General features: G+C 35.9%; 1 protein-coding gene across 3 annotated transcripts in view; it reads left to right on the forward strand.

Annotated features, from left to right (window-relative positions):
- Nucleotides 1-24,922, forward strand: part of SLC30A4 (solute carrier family 30 member 4) — a 72,098-nt gene extending 47,176 nt beyond the window's left edge. For 2 of the 3 annotated variants that reach the window (XM_020912840.2, XM_070469353.1), the window contains 6 exons: nt 1,756-1,902; nt 16,317-16,470; nt 17,924-18,125; nt 18,937-19,042; nt 19,815-19,949; nt 20,566-24,922. In XM_020912840.2, coding sequence (XP_020768499.1) covers nt 1,756-1,902; nt 16,317-16,470; nt 17,924-18,125; nt 18,937-19,042; nt 19,815-19,949; nt 20,566-20,720 — 899 coding nt within the window. In that variant the 3' untranslated portion in view covers nt 20,721-24,922. Of the gene's footprint in view, nt 1-1,755; nt 1,903-2,438; nt 2,787-16,316; nt 16,471-17,923; nt 18,126-18,936; nt 19,043-19,814; nt 19,950-20,565 lie in introns of those variants that run through there. The other variant, XM_070469354.1, reaches the window with a different exon arrangement.
- Nucleotides 24,923-25,203: the final 281 nt, after the last annotated feature.

Raw genomic sequence — 25,203 nt, forward strand, 5'->3', positions numbered from 1 at the left:
GCCTCCATACAATGATGATTTTCAGAGGTCCTTACTCTGGTTTCTTTGCCAGTGATCGCCACATGTGGCTCTTTAGGCTAACTAAAATAAATTCAATCCCTTAGTTGCTCTAGCCATATTTCAGATTCTCAAAAGCCACATGTGACTAGCGGCTACTCCACTGGCCAGCACTGATAGAACATCTCCATCATCTCAGTTTTATTGGACAGTGTGGCTTTAAGGTATTATCTTCATTTTATAGATGAGTAAATTGAAGCTCAAAAATGATTAAGTAAGTTGCTCAAAGTCTCTGAGATTTCAAAGTCCTGGAAGCCTGGCATGTTGCAGTCCATGGGGTTGCAAAGAGTTGGACACAACTCAGCAGCTGAACTGAACTGATGCTATTAACCACCAAGCTGTATTTTCTCCCAGTGATTTCCAGCTTTTTCATGTCGGGGAATACATAAAAAATGGTCTTGTATAGACAACACTGGGGTAAATGGATGTGTACCTACAAGATCATCAGCCCTACTTCTGCTGCCCTTGGCTCTGCACACCCATCCCAGGAACAGGGGAATCAACACATTTAAGTGTCACAACATCCTGATCATGAAGTTCTGCAGTACACTGTAACAGTAATTCTCATAGTGTGGTTCCAAAACCAGAAGCATCAATGACGACCTGGGAACATGTTAGAAATGTAAATTCTCAGGCCTCATCCAGACCTACTGAATTAGAAATTCTGGGAGTGGGGTCAAGAAGTCCATAGTTTAACAAACCTTCCAGGTGATTGTGATATACATACAAGCTTGAATACTCTGTATAATAAAAATTTCTTCTCTGAATGGTGATAGGAAAATTGGTTGACCATAATGGAACTAAGTAATAATAATAATAAATAGTGTACATATATTATGTGTGTGTGTATATACATCACATATATATATATAAAATAAATATAAATTTATATATACAGACACAGACATACACACCCAAATATATGAAATATATACATTATTATCATTTACTGGAAAACCAGTACAAAAATATTGTTTTCTAAATGCCATCTTTTATCCCTCTATTAGGAGACACTGCTATTTATATCTGAGAGAATCAGTTAATTTTTATCTTTTGTTTTGAACTATTGAATACCTTATGAATTTCTTTAGTTTATGTTCAAACCCTCCCAAATTAGTGAATACCTACCTTTTATTCAGCTTTATTATAATATTTAGATATGGTGGTTAATTTCACTAACAGTACTCAGCAGTAAATAATATGAGCCAGGTTTGATCCCTGGGTCATGAAGATCCCCTGAAGCAGGGCATGGCGACCCACCCTAGGACTCTTGCCTGGAGAATCCCATGGACGGAGAAGCCTGGCAGGCTGCAGTCACAGGGTCGCACAGAGCTGGACACAGCTGAAGCAATAAGTGGCAGCCGCAGAATTAGTAGGCTGAGTAAAAGCTGAAGTGCTAAAACATAAAACTTCTCTTGTGGTAGCCCCCCTTTAGTGCCTCTTCACTTTTTTAAGACCATTGATTCCTCAGAGAATCTGCTTCTAGAAATGGACAGTCTCACCAGAAAAAAAAATATGCATAGTTAATGTTTTACATAAAGCTTCAGGATACTTTGACTTAATTGCAATAGGATAAGTATTTAGTTAACTTTAGTTATAAGTTCATGTTTTGTGAAATATTGCATATTTGGGGTTTGATTGCTTATGTTTGTTATTTTAATTAACTTATTCCTTCTTTCCTGTCACCCTTACTCTAAGGTGGATACATTGCAAATAGCCTAGCAATCATGACAGATGCACTTCATATGTTAACTGACCTCAGTGCCATCATATTGACCCTGCTTGCTTTGTGGCTGTCTTCAAAATCACCAACCAAAAGATTCACCTTTGGATTTCATCGTTTAGGTAAGTAATGGGGCGTTTCTTTATTTATAAAATTTTATAGTAAAATCACAATGAACTATATAACCTTTGATTAAAGTCTTTCTGGTGATAGCCTATTAGAACAAAGCAAATGAAAATAGACAAATAGGAACACCTGCAAATGCATTATGTGTTATGCATTGGCTTAGGAAATAAAGCTATTCAGATATATTTCTTCAGATATATATCTTCCAGAGTACATTCAGTTCATTCAGCTAAATAGCTTACACATGTAAAATTACATGGTAATCAGGTACTTCGCTGACAGTCCAGTGGTTAGGACTCTGTGCTTCCACTTCAGGGGGCACAGGTTTGATCCCTGGTCAGGGAACTAAGATCCCACATGCCATGGCATAGCCAAAAGAAAAAAATTATATGATGATCATTAATCTTCAAATGTTGTTCCCTGTGTCCTGAAGATGTTAACAGAAAAAAAGTTTACCTTCAGTTTATTGAACCAAGCAGAACTATATGTATTTAATTCATCAATGAGTGTTAACTTCTTTCTTTCACTTCAGGCTTTCCAACCAAAGCTACTGTAGTCCAGGTTTGGGGTACTACTGTAATTTGTATAACATGCTGCATGGCTCACCTTCACTGTGGCCATTAACTGTAAATACAACGAAGATTCTCTGCTTGACCAAACCTGAGCCATCTCCCAAGCCCATCTGTGTTCTTCCTTGTAAAATCTAGTTTTAGCAAGAACCTTGCCAAGCCAATTTAACAGAAACCCCATTCTCAATATTCGATGGGTTATCCCCAGGTGATGGCTCATCACCCTGGCTTGTTTTCAGCAAGACTTCCTATACCAATCTCGATGGCTTCCTCCAACCTTTAATAAAGTCTTGTTTACTACATTTTAACAAGTGTCATTGAATTTTTTTCTTTAACAATGCACACATATTTTATTTTCCTATTTTGGATAAATATTAATATTCAGTTAAAAGAGGTTAAAATCATACATTGTTATCCACACAGCTCTTGTTTGTTTTTAAATTTTTTACTTATTTTTAAAATACATGTAGAACAGTCACTTGAATTAGTAAATGAAGTGCCATATGACCAATTTTTGCATTTGCTTAGAACCTAAAAATTGACATTTAAGTAGCTTCAGCAAAGCTGGTCTTAAAGAATCAGACTTAACATCTTTTGTAGAGACGTTGACACTTTGGGCTAATATGGTAGTCAATATCTCCCCTTCTTTGTTACTTTTTAGCCTAATCTTAACATGTAGGTTTCATATAATTTAATAGCTGAGTCTTCTGGTGTAAAACTTGATGTTGTACATGAATGGCTGTATTCCAAGTAGCTATCCAGGTCATAACTTAGGGAAATTATCTGGCATCCCTGTATCTCAGCATCCTCAGCTGCTGTACAAGAGAGGTAAAGCCCTGAACAAGGTCTTTCTGTTATTTGTTAAGCCAGTGCACAACACAATGCATTTGGATGTGTTCCTAAAAAACTCCCACTGCTAACTCACACATTATACATCCATTTGTTTACTGATTGCCTTGGGGTTTGTGAACAGCTTCAAAATTATTCTCAAACTTTAATCTTTTTGTGATATAAACTCCTGAAATTTAAATCAGAACTCAAACATAGCATCATGGAATGGGGATTTTTATTTTCTAAAGAGAGTACATTCATTTTAGATTGTAGATCCCTTGGAATTCTAATGAAAACAGTGGAGTTCTCCCCTAGAAACGTGCAGTAACATAGAAGGTTCTACAAGTGATAAATTAAGAACACATAATCATGGAAATTCTATTAAGTGTCAAAGAAGTATTTAATATTTATTTGGTCATAGATTACAAGCACTATGGAAAGACGAAAGAAAAAAGAACTGACTGGTTCTATTGTATTTCTGTATATTTCTATAGAAAGTCAAATTTTTCCCTTTCCTTAAAAGTACTAGTTCAAGGTGGTGGACTAGAAATCATCATTTGAGATGGGAAATACATTTCAATAGGAAATACAGAGTACCAAAACAACAAAGAAAAGCAAATGGCTGGGTAACCAATAAACAGGAAATTTCTGGTAGTCAGAAAGTAGATGGGAGTGGGTTGAAGAAAGAAACAAGCCAAGGAGCAGCAGCCTGGAGTACACTTGGGCAGGAACTGGATCAGCCTAATGGAACTCCAAAGAAGACTCAGGGACAGAAATGGCAGAAGTGAGAATTAGGGCTTAAAACAAGATTAACTGAATGGCTATAAATGGGAAACTGCTCCTACTAGTTCATTCACTATGTCCCTACCTTCTTCCCATCCCCACCTCCCTCAGGCAGTCTGCATTTCTCTCCATGTGAACACTAAATAGTTCTAGAAAGAAACTGAGCCAGATGTTTGGAGAAAGCTGAGGTTTTTAGTGTGAATGTTGATGCTCCAAAATAAATCTTTTTCATCCTAGAATTCAGGGTTCTGCAGCCTTAGAGTTTGGTTCCCCACATACTCATGCTAAAGTAATACACTTGTCTTAGTCTGCCCTGCTCTATACCCCTTATTCATAACTATCTTAAATAGTTATGTGTTATCCTTCCAGCATTTATTTTTTGCATAGTCCTGTCCTTCTACCCTAAATGTGAACAGACAACCAAGGATCTTTTAGGAAATGAGAAAAATCAGCAGCATGAAAGAAAGTTTAAAAAGAAAAAAAAACTAACAAAAATTTGTCCTACCTGAAAAAGAGGTGACTTAAGAAACAGAGGAAAATGATTTAAATTATCTTATTAATATACTCAGTATAGTAAAACAGTAAAATATTTTGAAAAAAGCATATAGAAAAAGCTCTTTGAAATTGAAATATTACAAAAAATTAAAAAAAATTTTTTTTTCAATAGGACTAGAAAATATAATCAAGAAAGTCTTCCAGAAAGAGAAATACTGTATGATAATATTTATATATGAGATCTAAAATATGATATAAATCAACCCATCTATGAAACAAACAGACTCACAGATAGAACAGACTTGTGGTTGCCGAAGGGGATGGGGAGGGTGGGGGCTGGGTAGGGGAGGGACAGAATGGGAGTTTGGGATTAGCAAAGGCAAACTATTATATAATAGGATGAATAAACAAGATTCTACTCTATAGCACAGGGAATGATACTCAATATGCTATGAGAAACTATAATAGAAAAAAATATGAAAAAGAATATATATGTATAATTGAGTCACTTTGCTCTGCAGAAGAAATTTACAAACATTGTAAATCAGCTACAATAAAAATTTTAAACAGTACTAAAAAAGAAAAAAAGTCTCCCAGAATACAGAACAAAAATAAATAAAAACAGGAAAAAAAGTTTAAAACTATAAAAGAATGATCTGGAAAGTCTGAAGTATACTATTAAAAACCTCAGAAAAAGAGACTTAAAAAATAAAAAGAAGTGACTGCTTCAGCATTATAGGGTTTCTTTTTCGGGCTGATGAGCATGTTCTGGAATTAATGGTACTTGTACAACCTGTGCATATACTAAAACCCACTGAATTGTCCTCTTCAAAATTGTTAAAGTGGTAAATTTTGTTATTTGAATTTTATCTAAATTTTTTAAGTCATCTAAAAAATAGAAGGAAGAGGATTATTGTGATACAGATAGGTGAGTATTTTCCAGAGCTAAGGAGAGAATCACTCCCTCATATTAGAAGGGCCTTTTGAGATCTTTTTCTTCTTTGTATTCCAAAATCTTACAAGAATATAGATAGATAAGAACGTATTTCACATATTCTGCTCTTTGAAGTAATGAAAGAAAAACTTATGATGATCTGAGGAGGATTAAAAAGGCACTAAAGGTATGTAGAGTTGAACAAAGCTATAAACCGAAGCAGTGGCTGTCGTCATGTGCTATAACATTCCACAGCTTCACAAGTAATCCAAGTTCTCTAGGGGAAGGTATGTTTACGTTGGATGCCTTTAGAGAGCATGCCTCTAATGACCTCCCAACTACCGAGATTTGGGGATTCAGGTTCTAAAGAACGTTTCGGAAGGAATTCCCCCTAAGAAACTTTTGGTTGGTTACTGTGCTGTTGAGTTTTGTTTTGCTTTGATGGCATGGGTGATAGGAGTTGGATTTTTCTTTGTTGATTTACTTTGTATATATGTAAAACTGTCACAGAAGTCAAAAATTAATTTTTAAAAGAAAAGATTTACTCAGAGAAGCCTTGCTTTCATCCTGTCCCCTCCAACCCATCCTTCTGCCCTACTCCTAATTAGCAACCATTCTAATTACATTCTGTCTGTCCTTCCAGCATTTCCTTTTGAAAGTATAAGAAAAAAAAATATGTACGTTCATATGCCACTCCCCGCCACCCTTTCCTATGCAAAGGCAGCATACTAGAGGTGTGTGTCTATGGATAAGAGTTAGATACTAGTAGTATGATACCCTAAATCTATTTTCTTTTTGTCTTCTTATAACACTTTCAGTTCAGTTCAGTTCAGTCGCTCAGTCGTGTCTGATTCTTTGTGACTGAACCGCAGCACGCCACGCCTCCCTGTCCATCACCAACTCCCAGAGTCCACCCAAACCTATGTCCACTGAGTCGGTGATGCCATCCAACCATCTCATCCTCTGTCATCCCCTTCTCCTCCTGCCCTCAATCTTTCCCAGCATCAGGGTCTTTTCAAATGAGTCAGCTGTTCACATCAGGTGGCCAAAATATTGGAGTTTCAGCTTCAACATCAGTCCTTTCAGTAAACACCCAAGACTGATCTCCTTTAGGATGGACTGGTTGGATCTCCTTGCAGTCCAAGGGACTCTCAAGAGTCTTCTCCAACACCACAGTTCAAAAGCATCAGTTCTTCTGCACTCAGCTTTCTTTAAGTCCAACTCTCACATCCATACATGACCACTGGAAAAACCATAGCCTTGACTAGATGGACCTTTGTTGGCAAACTAATGTCTCTGCTTTTTTTAATATGCTGTCTAGGTTAGTCATAACTTTCCTTCCAAGGAGCAAGCGTCTTTTAATTTCATGGCTGCAGTCACCATCTGCAGTGATTTTGGAGCCCAGAAAAATAAAGTCAGCCACTATTTCCACTGTTTCCCCATCTATTTGCCATGTAGTGATGGGACTGGATGCCATGATCTTAGTTTTCTGAATGTTGGGCTTTAAGCCAACTTTTTCACTCTCCTCTTTCACTTTCAACAAGATGCTCTTTAGTTCTTCACTTTCTGCTATAAGGGTGGTATCATCTGCATATCTGAGGTTATTGATATTTCTCCTGGCAATCTTGATTCCAGCTTGTGCTTCCCCCAGCCCAGCGTTTCTCATGATGTACTCTGCATATAAGTTAAATAAGCAGGGTGACAATATACAGCCTTGACATACTCCTTTTCCTATTTGGAACCAGTCTGTTGTTCCATGTCCAGTTCTAACTGTTGCTTCCTGATCTGCATACAGATTTCTGAAGAGGTAGGTCAGGTGGTCTGGTATTCCCATCTCTTTCAGAATTTTCCACAGTTTATTGTGATCCACACAGTCAAAGGCTTTAGCATAGTCAATAAAGCAGAAATAGATGTTTTTCTGGAACTCTCCTGTTTTTTCGATGATCCAGCGGGTGTTGGCAATTTGATCTCTGGTTCCTCTGCCTTTTCTAAAACCAGTTTGAACATCTGGAAGTTCACAGTTCACGTATTGCTGAAGCTTGGCTTGGAGAACTTTGAGCATTACTTTACTAGAGTGTGAGATGAGTGCAATTGTGCGGTAGTTTGAGCATTCTTTGACATTGCCTTTCTTTGGGGTTGGAATGAAAACTGACCTTTTCCAGTGCCGTGGCCACTGCTGAGTTTTCCAAATTTGCTGGCATATTGCATGCAGCAATTTCACAGCATCATCTTTCAGGATTTGAAATAGCTCAACTGGAATTCCATCACCTCCACTAGCTTTGTTTGTAGTGATGCTTCCTCAGGCCCACTTGACTTCACCTTCCAGGATGTCTGGCTCTAGGTGAGTGATCACACCATCGTGATTATCTGGGTCGTGAAGATCTTTTTTGTACAGTTCTTCTGTGTATTCTTGCCACCTCTTCTTAATATCTTCTACTTCAGTTAAGTCCCTTCCATTTTTGTAACACTTTATACATGTCTAATAGCATTTATCACATATTTATAGATATTTTTATGAGACAGTGTCTCCTTCTAGACCATGAATTAAGTAGGGACAAGAACATAAAATATGAAACTCTATGGGTCTGGCACTAATAAGTGCTGTATAAGGTATCATTCATCCGATTGTTACATAGTCAAAGCTGAGTAAATATGGATATGAAAACTGAAACAGATAATCTAGTGATCCTTAAATCATTTGTTTTCGAAGTTAAACCAACTTCCAAACTGAGAGTAGGAGAATTTTTTAAATTTTGGGACAAAACTATTTGGGACTTGAAAGCATTTTTCTATAATTCTGAATCAGTTTATACTCACAAACTCTAAAAATTTATTTGCAGTAACATAGCTGAGTTGTGTAGCCTGGCTTGTAGGTCCTTCAGGCTAATTAAGAAACTAGTCAGAAGGGAATTTCTTCTCCTTATCTTAGTCAGGGTTTGATCCCACATCTGAGATCTGCTCTTTCACTAGCCGTATGACCTTTGGGAGAATGACTTGACTTAACTATGGGTTTCTACTGTAAAATAGGATGATAGTGCTTTTATTGCAGAATTGTTAAAAAAAAAAAAAAGACATAATTAAGGCAGTATAAGTCCCTAACATGACACCTGGCACAGAGTAAATTCTCACTAAAAGTCAGTATCAGCCTTCTTTTCCTTCCCTCTTCTATCTGCCAGTTTGTCATCTTATCCAGACTTTCCTTATCTCTCAAAATGCTCTATGCTTCAAAACTGCCTGCCTCCCCTGACCCCAATGAAAATTCTTGTTTCTTAAGGAAAACTATCTCAGCCAGGTAGTAGGAGAAAAGTAACATGATTCACCCTCATGATTAACAATTTTTAAAGATGTGCTTTATAACTCAGGTCTTTAGTAACATTTGGGGCAGTATAACAAAGTTTATTTTAGCAAAAATGGTTCAGTCAAGGCGAGAGAGGTAGTTTCAGATCTGAGGGGTAAGCCCAGCTGGCTGTTGCAGGAGTCAGTTCCATTCTGTTAGTGCTTTCTGTCCTTCATGTGAACTCACAGGTTGTATAAAATCATTCAGGTTTTTCTTTTCCTTTTTCTTTTTTTTTTCTTTCTTTCTTACATTTCAGTGAGTTGCAATGGCAGCTCTTTTGTGAGAAAGTATGTGAGTTATTTTTAAATGCCTGGATTTATTTGACTGTGGGTATGTCATCTTATTCTGGATGTTAATAAAACTCAGAACTTCATGAAGCCACACTATAGAAGAAATCCCACAAATCCTTAGGAGGAATAGCATTATGTCTCAGGGGACATGCTATTCCAAAGGGGGGAAAAACTTTCTGCTTTTATCCTCTGTGGATTATGAGGGTAATTGACTTTATTTGGCTTTTCTTCCAGTTCTTGGGCTGAAGAGTCTGCAAGGATTAGATAAAGATAGTGGCCATGTGATAGGACTATAATAAGCAGAGTTGTCTGTATTTGAAATAAAAAGCAAGATTAACTTTGGTAATGCAGACCTCAGTCTAGGTTAACTGTGAAGTGACAGTGCAGGGATCTTTTGTATAGCAATGTGTCATTCTACTGAGCACAGACCTTGCAGATCTGACTAGATGGTGGTTGTCCTGAGGTAACGATCTGATTATAATGCTAATTCTACATAGTTTGTTATTTTTCCCCTGATACTTACTAAAGGAACAGAAAGTATTCAGCTAAACAAATTTCTTCCCCCATACATGCAGCCAAAAAAAAAAAAAAAAACCCTTCTCTTCTCCCTGGTGATTCATTTCAACAACTTCCTCCCACCCCTGACAAAAGTTATGCCTGTTTGTCATGGTCACATCTTAAACGTTAATTCATATCACATGAACATATGTAGGAAAAGTATAGGTACGTGCTAGAAATGGGACAGGTATAAGACATCAGTCAACACTGGATAGCCAAAAGTGGACTCAAGAGCACTGGGCACTGTGGGTGTGGGGAAGAGGGAGTGGTACAAAGGCAGAAAACAGAAGGTGATTTAGAGTAGGAAGTGAGAGAATCTAAAGATACATTCTTTGCAGTTTAGCTTTTAGTATCCTGGTGGCAACTGTGGGTCCCTGAAATCCTATGTGATGTCTTCTTTGTCCTGAGTTCATCCTCATCTGTGGACGAGATGAATTAAAAATACTAGTTTGGAAGTCCTAGGCAAATCCAGTACAGCCCACTGCTTTTCCTTCTTTTTCCTTCCTATCTGCTTTTAGAAGAATGTAGAAAAGAAAAATAGCATAAAAGGAAATGGAAGAGACTATATCTCCACTCTCGTTCCCTACTCTTTTTTACAGGCCTCTGAAAGCTGAACTTTAGATGTTTGCTATTTAAATTTGAGTCAATAGAGAGAGTGTGTATACCTCAAGGGAAACAGACATTATTGGCATCATGGCAAAGATAACGGTTATGACAGGCCAGTACATCTGGGCAGCACTCATAAAAAAGCAAATATGCTTGGGTTGAGTGTGGTTTACATAGTTGAAGCAGATTGTTACTCATTCACTGAATAGGTGCTCAAAAGTTCCTGTTGAATGGGTAATATTATGGAGGGGGGCGGGGAACAAGACAGTAAATATATACACAAGCACAACATAATCATAAATTATATTAAATGCTGTAAAGAGAAAGAATAAGGTAGTATGATGGAGCATAACAGAGGATGTCAGAGAAGGACTCAGTATTTTTCATATGAATCTTGAAAACCTCTAGTTTTGGCAGTTTACTTGCACGTGCTCTCAGTCACCCAGTTGTATCCAACTCTTTTGAGACTCCATGGACTGCAACCCCCCAGGCTCCTCTGTTCATGGAATTTTCCAGGCAAGAATACTGGAGTGGGTTTCCATTTCCTACTCCAGGGGATCTTCCTGACCCAGGGATCAATCTCCTGCATTGGCAGATGGGTTCTTTACCACTGTACGACCTGGAAAACCCTTTGGCAATTTACAGATGTGTTAAAATGTACAATAAACATTTTTAATCTATTATACTACTATCAAAACTTGATAATCATGTGTGTTTTGTTCCATTTAATTTTTATTCTTACTATTTATTAGCTTTTCGAATCAAAACTGTTTGTCCTCTCTATGTGAAATTTGGGGTATATTTTGGTCTTTGTTAGATCATTGATCATAATAAGCATTTGTATTTCAGCTGAATGAAATGACCCAAGTGAGTGTTACAAAACACATATTCATTCATCTTACTCTATCCTCCAATGCTATCATTCAGTCAAGTAGAGTGATACAATTATTTGTGTGTAGAATAAAGTAGCAAATTATGTTATAACTACTATAAAATAGGTTTTCTAGAATTTCCATAAAAATCTCTTTCAAGAGTTTACCTATGCTAAATTTCCATTTTGTCAGGTTTATCTAAGACGAATAGGATGGTAACTTTCACAGAAACTAGGGTTTCAATTGTGAAAGTTCCTGAGTCTCCTTTAGAAAATGAAAAATCCACATGTTGTATGCTCCTTTCATCTTGAAAAACTTTAATGTATGTTATGTGACCAGATACCAACCCAGGGCAACAGGTCAAGAATGAGAAGATTGGAGCAAATCATAATTTGGTTGTTGATTGAAAACTTCCTTCTCTCTCAGATGTGGGAGAAAACAATATCTTGCCTGCATTTATCTACATTCCATCATATTTAAAATACTATGAAAAAATTTTAAACACTAATTAGGTCTATTCATTATATTTCACCAAAGTTTAATTTATTCACAGTGAAAGAACTTTTTGTTCGTTTTATCAGAATGATCATATGTCTACTCTTGGAAATTTTAGTTATATATGTTCCTGTGCCTTATACTTATCAATTATAAATCTCAGTCCTAAAAATATACTCAAAATTTAGTTTCTTTTTTGCATTTATCAGTGCTCTGTTTAGAAAACATTTTGACAGATCATTAGAATAAAAAAATAACAGATGAATTCTTTGCTTTTCACCAGGGAAACTAAATATGAGGCACATTCCTATTAATTACTGAATAAGCCACATCTTTGGTTACAGTATCCTAATATGTAATTTTGAGAATTTCTAGGAATCAACTGAATTCCATTACTCTTAACTATGGGCAGGCATTAGGGTCCTTTGTCCTCCTCATGTGGGTGAAAACTGTGTGGTGGAAAACAGTTTTCGGCTGCAAGGGCCTCGGGCCTTCTCAGGAGGGGAATCCTCCTTGTCAAGAACGTTGTGCTTTAGTTTGACTTTCATTTTACTTTATTTTGAATATGGTTTTGCTTTGTCTGAAAGTTCACAAAAAGATAATTCTCAGTGTTTAGGAAAACGATCACTGAGATGTGGGTGTTGGCACATTTAACTTGCAAGCTCTCTCGCTCTCTCCAGGTGACAATATGTCTGAAATATTGCATGGGACATACTTATATGCAAAAATTGGTTGTCTATCTGAAATGCAGATTTAACTGGGCATCCAGTATTTTATCTGGAAGACCTCCTAGGGTCACAATGTATCTTATCATCCAAAAGACAAAGACACTCTTGAGAGTGAAATGGGACACTGATAGTAATTATGACAGGATAATAGGCATAAATTGGGGCTATCTGGGAAAACAGAAAAGTATGGCCAACCTAATTACAAGGTGTTTTGAAAGAATTTTTAATTACTGGTTTTAGATCTTCATAAGCAATCACATCTCTGTGTCATTAACTTGTATAACTGTTAATCTTTACAAAATGTACTGCTTTATAATTTCATATAACTGTTAATCTTTACAAAATGTACTGCTTTATAATTTCATATTAAAAATTTTATTTAGGTACCCTTAAAACTGTGGTGTCCTAACTGTTAGCTAGTGTCAACCTGGACACATGATTAAAGTTCTTTTTTTTTTTTCCAGAAGAGTTTGAGAAGGATTAAAGAGAATTAAAGAGAATTAAAAGAATTAATTAAAGAGAATCAATTAAGAATTAAGAGAATTAAAAAGAATTAAAGAGAATTAAAGCTCTATTTCTTCATGAGTAAAATGAGGAGCCAACCACTAGTACCTGAAATTTTACAGTTCAAAATTTGTTATTTATTCTTTCTTTATATTATTTATATATGTATATTTTGCCATCAGCAGTTATAACTTAACAAGAAATTCTGTGTGTTTTCAGTCTTATATTTGGCTTAATTCTTTTCTTTTAACCTAGTCTTGTTTTTCGGGATTTAGTAAGTAACCTATTGTTCATATTTAGCTTAACCTTCTTAATTGTATATATACCCTTTTATCTTTCCTTACTCAGCCTAACTAACTTCATTCTACAGATCCATCCATAAATACGTGAGTACATACTATATGCCAGCCTTTCTGCTGAGTGCTACAGTAAATGTGACATGGAATGTAAAGTAGTCACATCCTTATGGGGCTTAGAGCCTAGACTTGATATGGTAGTCTCTCCATAGCTTTGTGTATTTCAGTTGGTTTTTCTCTGTCTTTCTTATTGCTATGTCTCCTTTAAAGTATGTTAATTAGTATGTCAGGAGTAGGTGAATCATAGTTTTAAATAGGAGTTGTTATGTTTTTTGTCTTATTCTAACATCTGTTGATTCACAGAATTTTAGAGTTTTGGCTACATTAATGAGATGTCTTTGGGGAAACAGCTTATTTTACTGCCAGATAGTTTTCTGTGTTGCAATTTATGAGGTAGAATAAAAATGTATCAAAGTCCAATATACTTGAACTGCCTGGGACCTTTGAGCAATGAGTTGACCCAGATAACAATTTTCCAGGTTGTTTTAACTTATAACACTTAAAGGTTTAATATTTGATTTCTTAAAAAAAATTTCATGTATTTTCTTTCTATTATTGTTCTGCGTGTCAACACTAGTTTTATATAATAATTATTTTTAAATGTACTTTACATTGCCCTATTTTAGTAATTTTAAAAAGATATAAAATGATTTCTACTTCTTACTCACATGGTGGAAATCATGTATAGTGGAACATTATCCCTGTTTCCTAGCCACCCATTTCCTTCGCAATCTGTTTTTATCAGTATTTTGTATATTCTTCCAGAGTTTGCATGTACAGATCATTATTTATATATTCTCTTTCTTTTGGCAACAAATGCTAACATATCATATATACTGTTGTGTACTTTTCTTATTTCACATAGATGATTCCTCATTAAAACATTAAAAGCTCAATTCTTTTTTCAACTGCATAATATTCCATGCTACAATGCTCCTACTAATCACTTCTTTTATTGTTTTCACTTGTTTGCTATTCTATGTAATATTTGATAGATAGATTCTTAACATACCTCATTTTGTACACGTGCAGCTCAGTTGACGTGAGTGTGTATATCATTCCTGGAAGAGGAATTCCTAAGTCAAAGTGCATTCATGCATACTTACATTCCTTTAAAAATGGGTTTGTTTTTCTTTAGTCTAAAGACAAATGTGTTTAAGTAAAAATTTAAAATTTTTCAAGCATTACAAAAAATAAAGGGAAAAATAAATTCCCCAAGCACTCAGTCTTACTTCCCAAGTATACATTTTCTTGTCAGTCTTTTCTTGTGATTATCAATTTGCGTGATTTTTTTCCTTTTTACTTATTTATTTGGCTAAATATTTATTTATTTGGATGAGTCAAGTCTTTGTTGCTACATGCAAAATCTTTCACTGTGGTACACAAACTCTAGTTGTGGCACGTGGGCTCAGTAGTTGTGGCGTGTGGGCTAAGTAGTTGTGCTTGGGCTCAATAGTTGTGTGTGGGGTTAGTTGCTCCAAGGCATGTGAGATCTTAGTTCCCCATCCAGGGATCGAACCCGTGTCCCACTGGATTGCAAGGTGGATTCTGAACCACTGGATCACCAGAGAAGTTCTTTTTTTTCCCCGTTTTTTAAAATATAAATAAACCAACAAGGACCTACTATATAGCACAGGGAACTGTACTCAATATTTTGTTATATTGGGGCTTCCCCAGTGGCTGAGTGGTAAAGGGTCTGCCTGCAATGCAGGAGACAGAGGTTCAATCTCTGGGTTGGGAAGATACCCTGGAGGAGGGCATGGCAGCCCACTCCAGTATTCTTGCCAGGAGAATCCCATAGACAGAGGAATCTGGCAGGTTATGGTCACAAAGAGTTAGACACAATTGAAGTGTTGGACACAGCTAAAGTGAGCATAAGAGAAGAAAACCTGAAGAAGATATATATATATATATATATATATATATATATATACTGTACTATACAACTGAAACTAACATGATATTGTAAATCAATTATACTTCAATTAAAAATACATATATATATATATATATATATATATATATATATATTACTATGGCTTCCCATTATGTATATACCATAATTTATCCATTAAGTTCCTTATTGGTGGGCATTTAAGATGTCTCCAGATCTTTTTTTATACTACAGGCTAACTACAGTAGAAAATTTTGTAGATGTCTTTGCATACATATGGATGTGTTTCTATTGGATAGATTTTTAGAATTAAGGAACATATGCATTTTAAAATTTTGTTAGTTTTACTAACTGCTCTCCAAAAAGATAGTTTTATTTTATGCTTCTATCAGTATGTCTTTGCTAACTATGGCTGTTAAACTTTTTAACATTTGCCAACTTCAATTCAGTTCAGTTCAGTCTCTCAGTCGTGTCGAACTCTTTGCGACCCCATGAATCGCAGCACGCCAGGCCTCCCTGTCTATCACCAACTCCCAGAGTTTACTAAAACCCATGTCCATTGAGTCGGTGATGCCATCCAGCCATCTCATCCTCTGTTGTCCCCTTCTGCTCCTGCCCCCGATCCCTCCCAGCATCAAGGTCTTTTCCAATGAGTCAACTCTTCGCATGAGGTGGCCAAAGTATTGTAAGGGGCAAAAAGGAATTATTAGAATTTCTTGTATTATGGTTGATTTTGATGCCTGTTTCTTTTCTGTATATTACTATTTGTGTCCTTTACCCATTTTTCTTATGGGTTGTTTGCTTTTTTATTGATTTGTAAGTATATCATCTATGGAGAAATTAATCTGTGGCCAAGTGTGTTACAAATTCTTTCTCAGTTTTTTTTTTCATTATGTTTGTAAATATACTTTGACCCAAAAATATAATTTGACCCTAAAGAGATGAGAAGGAGGTGGGGAGTGGTGGGAATGAATTAATAGAGGATCCAAAGCAAACTACTAAACAATTTTCTAAATAAGAAAAATAACATGACAAAAATAATGTCTTTATCTCCTTAGAGGAAAGAAGATATAAATTAGAGACTGCACAGTATTTAGTATGTATGAAGTATAATAGCCATTCTGCAAATATATTTATTTTTTATATTTTTCCTTCCAGAGGTTCTGTCAGCTATGATTAGTGTGCTGTTGGTGTATATCCTTATGGGGTTTCTCCTCTATGAAGCTGTCCAAAGAACCATCCACATGAAATATGAAATAAATGGAGATATAATGCTCATTACCGCAGCTATTGGAGTTGCAGTTAACGTGATGTAAGCTGTATTTTTTAAAAAATTTAATAGGCTTTATTTTTTAAAGCAGTTTTAGGTTCACTGCAAGCACTTCTCATATGTATGCTATCCAAACACATGCATAGCCTCCCCCATTATCAACATCCCCCACTAGGGTGGTACACTTGTTTTTAATACAAGCCATGAGCTCTACACTGACACATCATTACTGCACAGAATCCATAGTTCACGTGAGGGTTCACTCTTGGTGTTAAACTCATTCTATGAGTTTGGACAAATTTATAATGACACTATCTACCATTATAGTATCACAATCTATATTGTGTTCACATTAATATTTTCAAGTACTGTGAACTTAGAGACTATTGTGTATGCATTCAATAATGTGCAGTGATATTTTAATATATTTTGAAGTTTTATAGTACATTAATTTTTCTTCTAAGTGTTAATAAAATACTGTTGTGAAATTATATAAGTTTCTCATGGGTTTGCCCAGGTATACTGAAGTTTGACTAATAATCAGGAATTTAAGTAGGACAAAGTTTTTAAAATAACTTTTATAGTATTTTTATTTTAATAAGTTTTTCTAACTACCAACTTTTTCCTAAAAACTACAAAATCTTTAATACTTACTTAATCATTTGGACCAGGGTTCAGTAAACTTTTTCTGTAAAAGGACCAGATAATAAATACGTGAGGCATTGAGAGCCTCTTTTACATATACTCAGCTCTACTGCTATAGAACAGAAGCACCCCCATTTAGTATCTAAACAAATGAGCATGGCTGTGTTCCAATAAAACTTTATTTGCAAAAGAAAAAGAAAAAAATGTAGTAAAACAGGAAGTGAGCCAACCATGGTCTACAGACTCTGGTTTGCCAGTCCCTGTGCTAATAGCCTCCGTTCATACTTAGAATAAAATCAAAACATTTTACCGCAGGCATTTTGTTAGATCCTGTGTACCTCTCCAGCTCACCTCCTAGCATCCTGGTTACTTTATTCTAGCCACAATGGCTGTCTTGCTTTTTAAAGCACATAGAGCATATTTTCATCTTAGGGCCTTTGCCCTGGTGGTCCTTCTGTCTAGAACACTCTTCCACCACCACTCACTTCCTGACTTCATTCAAGTCTCTACTCAGAATCCTAGTGAGGCCTTTTCCCATCACTCCCCATCACTCTCCATCTCCCGGTCATGCTTTACTTTCTCTTCAAAGCATTCACACTGTCAACTAGTATATTACGTATTTATTTGTTAATTCTCTGCCCTCTCTACTGGAACATAAGTTCCATGGGGATATGTCTGCCTTACCACTATTTTGACCCCAACACCTAGAACAGTACTTGATACATAATAGGCACTCAAATATTAATTAAATGAATGAGTTTCATGTTGCCTCATTAGTGCCTGACTAGTAACAAATATTTTAATCAATAATACTAGAAAGAATAATAATCTTTTCTTTTATTCTTAACAGAATGGGGTTTCTGTTGAACCAATCTGGTCACCATCATGCCCATTCCCACTCCCTGCCCTCAAATTCTCCTACCACAGGTCCCAGATGTGGACAAAACCAAGGGCAGGATAGCCTGGCAGTGAGAGCTGCATTTGTACATGCCTTGGGGGATCTGGTACAGAGTGTTGGTGTGCTAATAGCTGCATACATCATACGATTCAAGGTAACATAATCGCTAATTCTTCTATTTTAAAATGCTTGTAATTTCATCATTAAAAATGACTGGACTTCCCTGGGAGTCCAGTAGTTAAGACTCTGTGCTTCTAATGCAGGGGGCATGGGTTTAATTCCTTTTTGGGGAACTAAGATTTCACATGCTGTGCGGCTCGGCCAAAACGAAAAACAAAACTAAAGGTGACGACTATCTTTTATTGGTATACTAGACACCAATGCCAGTCCTATTCATTTTGAGTTATGCAAACATACATGAACTATCAGTATCGCTCTTTTATTAGCACCAGTCACAATAGTATCACCTCAAGGGATAACTTATCTATTGGTTTTGGTGGTGCTTTCACTGAAAAACTCAATTTTAAGCTTTGTCACTCAACTACTAGGTACTGGAATATATACCGGCATGAAAATACAGAGATCTGGGTTCTAGTGTTGGCTCTGGCTGTAGTGCTTTGACCTTAAGCAAGTCCCCCAGCTCTAAACTTGAGTTCCCTCCACTTTAATACGAGGGGCTTAGACCAGATGGATGGCTGCCGAAACTCCTTTCAATTCTGATAGTCTGTGGCTTGTGGGTGGAAGATTTAGAGGAGGCACAGAGGAAAACAGTGGAACAAATGGCTAAACTTATGGAAATGGGTTTCACAAAGAACAGTAGACATTTCTCGATTGGCAATATCCAAGTTTTAAAGAAATGCTCCAGTCCTGCTAAAGAAGGGACAGAGTATGCCTTGCTTTGCTTTTCAGACTTGTTTTATGTCTGTTTGCATTTAATCACACAATTTTGATTTGTCTCTTTTCAGCCAGAATACAAGATTGCTGATCCCATCTGTACATATGTGTTTTCATTACTTGTGGCTTTTACAACCCTTCGAATCATATGGGACACAGTAGTGATAATTCTAGAAGGTAAGGTTTCTGTTCTCCCCATTGTGGGTTTATTATTTCCCTAAATCAGATTGGGGCTGTTGGCAGGAGGGATTCTCTAGGGTAGGAGTCATGTCTTTCTTTTTACTAATACTTCTTAGTCTATAATACCACCTTACATGAAAAAACATACAAGAATCAATGCACTCTCCCATTTATTGCCCATTTGATCTTTATAATAGCCAAGAAAAGTAGGCAAGGCAGACATTATTATCCCCATTTACCAATAACAAAACTGTGGCACAGTGGGGTAACATAACTTCATTAAGGTCATGCTGCTAATAAACTGTGGAGCTAGGACAAGAATGCAACTCATAATTCTTAATGTAGTTATGTGTAGTAATTCATGTGTTAAGTCTATAATTTCCATTTAACTTGCTATTTCAATTTCCAACATTCCTGCCTTACTGATACTAAGTATAAGCATGTAACCATGAGTTCTCAAAAGTAGGTTTATCATCATTGTATGTTCCTTTTTTCTTTTTCATCTATCCTAGCTTATTTTTTATTAAAGTATTCTGATTTGGTTGACATTTCTTTTTGGTGTGCATTTTTTTAAGTATTTATTAACCTCTTGTGTATATCCTGCTATATATATGCATAGTTTATATTAAAGTTTTAATATAATTTAAATATTAATTTAAACTGAATTAGGTAAACCCATTTGGTTTCTTTTCTTAAAAAATGTCATATTAGTGATATATAACTTTTTTCTTAAAATAGCCTTTATTTATAAATGATCCATTCTGAATAGGTGTACCAAGCCATTTGAACGTAGACTATATCAAAGAAGCTTTGATGAAAATAGAAGATGTACATTCAGTGGAAGATTTAAATATCTGGTCTCTCACTTCAGGAAAACCTACTGCCATAGTACACATACAGCTAAGTATGTTGCTGACGGTAAATGCTGGGGTTGGTGGACTTCTATCTTTGGAATTTAACAACTGTCCTTAGGAGTAAATAGGAAGACTTTTCTGCTGGAAAGATTTATTTTAAGGGAAGGGTGAAGCTCTTCAAAAGGTGAGTTGCAAGTCAATATAATGATAGCAGAGCAATCATATTCTCTCTGATGAGATATTACAGATTGATTTTTTGCCTTCAGATGAAAGGCATAAAGTATATTTACCATGTTTTTTCTATATAGAAAAAGCTAGACTCTATGTTTTTATTTAAACATTTCACAGATTGTTGCTTTTTATTTTTTATCAAAATAATACATGCTTATGGCTTTTTTAAAAAGACTACAAAAGATGAAAGACTTGCAATTGATGTCTAGTGTTCTTTCTCTACGCAAGAGTGGACTAGAAAAATTGGAATAAGAAGAAGTCGTTCTGGCTTTGTGAACTGAAACACTTCTCTAAAAGAATAGCTTCAAGAGGGTAGAATTCAAACTAATAAAAACATGTACACAGAATAGTATGATTGTTTTTTTGCCCCTTATCTTGTTCACTAATATGTAACTGTGTGCAGTGAATAGTAATGATATTTTCTTGATATTGCAGTTCCTGGAAGTTCATCTAAATGGGAGGAAGTACAGTCCAAAGCAAAGCATTTATTATTGAACACATTTGGCATGTATAAATGTACTATTCAGCTTCAGAGCTACAGGCAAGAAGTGGACAGAACTTGTGCAAACTGTCAGAATTCCAGTTCCTAACTGTGTATATAGGGGAGACTGCTGCCTTATTTATCCTGCAGTCACAGATGTGAGAGCAATAAATGCACACCTGAGTGAGAAATGGAATCCCTGACGGCTGTGTCACTATCAAGCACCAGTCTCTCAAAACAGACACTCCAGCCTCACAGTGGTAGTTTCTGTTTAATGGTAAAATGAGACTTCACCATGATTCTCATATGAAGATGTTTCTAAAACACTGTTTACAGAATGAGACATGACTCTACAGATACCTCATAGAAGACAATCCAAGACCGTACTTCACTAATTATGACAGTACATGTTTTAAAAGAAAGCATCAAGAATTCAGTATTTGCATTTAAAAATCCTTTTTAAAGACCATTTTTATATCAAGCCAGTGCTGGAAAACTGTTTTTTTTTATTATGTAATCTTGAACCCAGCTTCTTGAATTTGACACCCAGCTCTCTTTTTACCAAAATTATTTCTCAAAGTACTACTAATTATCCAGAGGGTGGAATAAGCATGTATTCCTAGAGTTTCAGAAATGTTTTATTTCACAAATAAGTTCAAATCTTATTGTTATAATTTGTAATCAACTATTTCCAGATAGTACCGGGTTTTGTATGTCAAAGTTAGCATTTTTGGTTATTTATAATCTTATCAGAATCAAATATTAACATATTGTGGCCACTGATTCTAAATTGTTTAGGAGATATTTTCTGTGTTATTCTGAATAGGAGAAGTGAATCATAAACTCAAATTATAATATGATACTTTGAAACAAAATTTAGGAGTGAGAATGGGTTGTGGGGTTTCAGATTTAAGTCTTCCTGAAATCACTTATTCGTGGAATTATTTTAAGAACAGCAAGAGACTGCAGAAGGTAAACAGTGACTCTCTGTCCTTTTAAGAACTGCCTTGCTTTTTGTATAGGAAGTTTGCTCGGCACCTTCCTTCCTGCTTCCATACCAGTTAATCTGTGGGAGCCCTTTGAGGGTAGAACTCTGGGAAAGTAAGTTTCAGCGTGCCCTCCACCTCTCATGTGTAGACCAACCACCTTCCTCCAGGAGGAATTTTGGATCAATGGTATGGGTTAGGGATTCTCCATGGACTCCAGAAATCCTAGGATATAATTTTGAAGTTTTTCCAATGATAGTATCATAACAGAAATGCCCAGAGGGATTGGGGGAAGATATTACTCTGAGAAGACAAAATTTTCAAGGGTCTTTGACCTTGTATGTTCTTGTGTTTTGAAGCAGGGGAATGGGGATAGACATTAAATCTGTTGTGGGGAGGCTAAGCATTAGTTTTCAGAGCAGAGGCAACTAATTGGTAACGATTGTGTTAAAGAGGCAGCTGTGAATATTCATGTTTCATTTTGCAACTGTTGGTTTTGAGATTATCTTTATACATGTTACAAATCCATTTTCAAGAACAGTTTCTTATACCAAGAACAGATAGGATCCTTTGACTCCTCAGAATCAGAGCAGAGCAGCAGTGTACCAGGCAAGTTGTGAACTGAAATCCTAGATGGGCATGCAGATGACTCCTGATATAAATGAACAGGACACACACTTTATCTTTCTGCCAAATACCTCTCTATGTAATAAGCCTAAGATAAAACCTGGATTTACCCCAAAATTTATTGTTGACGGTATCCAGTAAAAGGGTTGATGAGGATTAATGGTTCCTAATAAAACCTTGTGTTTGTTGAATTGAATATTAACTTTATGAGAATCTTACTGTGAATATATTTAAAATAATGATTTGGATTTTTCAAAAATTTCAGTAGCACATAAGCTGTTGAAATCAAAATAAATATAAAATTAAAATACAGAGGGCAAGTAAGAATAAATGAGAGGCATTTCAGTAGACATTTGGGCACTTGTAGACTTTGAGCACCTAGCAAGAGAAGGGAAAAGAATATGCCTTAATGCTAATTATGCTAATGGTTTCCTGGTATTTGCAAATTGTTCCTCATAGCTACCCAGCTTGTTTCTTATAAATTTTCCTTTATCTTAAATAGCTATACCTGACTTTTCATAATGACCCATTCCTTGGAAAGTTACTTGATGAAACAGTCTGAAATACATTTGAGGATTGGAAGGATCTTTTTGTAAAACGCAAAGACCAAAAACTTTTGTAAATCTTATAGTGTTCTCCTTAAAATGAGAAACATGAAGTTTGCCTATGCTTTGCTTTTTGTAGCAAGGACTATAGACTTTGTACTGGTACTTCACTGGGAGTATAAGATTTGAGGATTGATAGATTTAACTTGTAACTTCATAAGATCCACAGAGAAGGATATAAACTTAGCATATACGACCAAGAATTGCAAAGTTGGTCTGTCCTTCCCCCACCTAGTTACAGCCTGTAGTTATACTCCTCAGCCAGCTCTCAAAAAGGGCTCTCCATTGTCCAGCAAAGGCGGTGGCTGTATGTATGAACACCTAGCATTATTAATTTTGCATAAGGAAAACAGATCACAACATAAAAACTGGACAGTTCTTCAGTGAGGTGTATTTTAGTTATCATTTGCAAATAGTCAGAGTTACTTATGTGTATAACCTGTGTTTCACTGCTCTGGCCAGATGCAGCATTTTGACTTTTATGGCCCATTTCATTAACAACCATGCTGCTTTAGAAATATAACATGGGGAATATAGTTGCATAAGGCATATTTCAGAGGGCTTTGAAATGCAGAACCAGAAGCAACTAAATTCCTTCATACATTTTGCATTAGCTATTCCTTGTGTGACGTGAGCCTGGATTTTCACAACTTGCAGCTCCCATCAGTATTGTTTGCCACATCACTGGATTTCTTATTTCACTGTTTTCCATTTTGGGTGCTTTGTTCCCATTTCCTAAAACTAGTTTCCTGCTCTTAGGAGTCTCAGTGTTCTGGTTTTGTCTCTTGAGCCCAGGTGTCCTCACGGAGTGTTTGTCTTCAGTAGAATTTTCCCAGAATAGACACAGGATCAGATATATGAGCTTCCCTTTCATTTTAATGTGAGGAAAAACCATCCTTCAGAGACAAAGCACCACTTATAAATGTGTTTCTGGGTAGGGCAGAACCTTTGTTTAAGCTGCTGATTGTTCCTGATCCAAGTTTCTCTGCACACCGAGTTTTATGCTAAGTGTGGTAGAAGTAGATGCACTGCACAATCACAAGCCAGGATCACTGCTAAGATTCACACAACCACTCTTACCACAGAGAAGCGTTCACTTCTGAAACAAGCACAATTAATGTATTTTCTAAATGTATTTTCTTCAGTTGGTCAACGAAATAAGGTATTATATAGAATTTGAGCCCCTTTGGAATGAGGTTTTAGACACTTTTGCTGTTGCCTCTGCCTTATGTATATTATAGTAAATTTAAAGTTACAGAATGTGTTCACAAGACTAGTTCATCGGGTTCAGTTTGTCTTTGAATCAAACTTCACTTGGGTATTATTAGTCACAAATGTATAGTGACACTTTGCTGTATGCTCTGTTGAGGGGAGGCCAGCTTGATCCCCAAATTGTTGTTATGCCTAATGTCTCTCTGACCACAATATCATTTGCAAACCCTGGCTACAGATCTGTCCTGTGAATCCGACCAGACAGGGCTTCACATTTATGTTACCGATCGCTAGCCAGGGATATTGCTTGTGATGCCAGTAGGAGCACACAAATTGTAGAGAAGAACTATCATGGGAAGTCCTCAGTGTTAAATTGTATGTGTGCCCCTCTGTTACACATTCCAGCCAGCCGGTCATTGAATTCTCGCTTTCCAAAGATTTAACTCATTCTTCTAGTCATATTGTGATGACCAACAAACATTTTCTAATTTTTGGTTAGATTGGAAAACACTTAAGAAGACTCCCAGTTAAACCTATGACAGTGTCAATTTAAATATTGCAATTAAGTATATTCTGAAATAACTGCAACAAAATTGAAATGTGCCAGTATGTCAACTTTGCACCTGAAAGATAATGTATATTTGGAAAGCTTATGCTTCTCTAAATAAATACATGTTAATAAGTAAGCCATATCACACTTTAAGAAATTGTATATACTTTCCCATATACACTTTCAGAAACCAGGTATTTTGCATAATGGTTGATTTTTAGAAAGATTTTGAAGCTGGAGTCTGTCCATGTAATTTAAAATCCAACTATAGTATATGTATATGTACTGAATTTGCGATCTTCAAATTATAATTTCCTATACATTTATTAAAGTATTGTTTTGCCATGTGGTTTATTAAAAAAGTGAAAGTGTACAGTGCCTTAAATTTCTAGATATTTAAAATCAAATAATCATAGTAGGCCTCAAAATGTAATCTTCATAGAAAGAAAAACATTGGAAAATAGATTTTAAGCTATCTAGTTTTAGAATCTCTAATTTAATGTCCTCTTAGATGTTTAAGAAATAAACCTGAAGAAAATCTTCCAGAGAGGACAAAAGAGAGATTGAAATAACCTTTATCTTTTTATATCTGTCACTTCTTAAAAAACTTTT

This window comes from Odocoileus virginianus, chromosome 6 (genome assembly GCF_023699985.2).
Source record: "Odocoileus virginianus isolate 20LAN1187 ecotype Illinois chromosome 6, Ovbor_1.2, whole genome shotgun sequence".
NCBI lineage: Eukaryota > Metazoa > Chordata > Mammalia > Artiodactyla > Cervidae > Odocoileus > Odocoileus virginianus.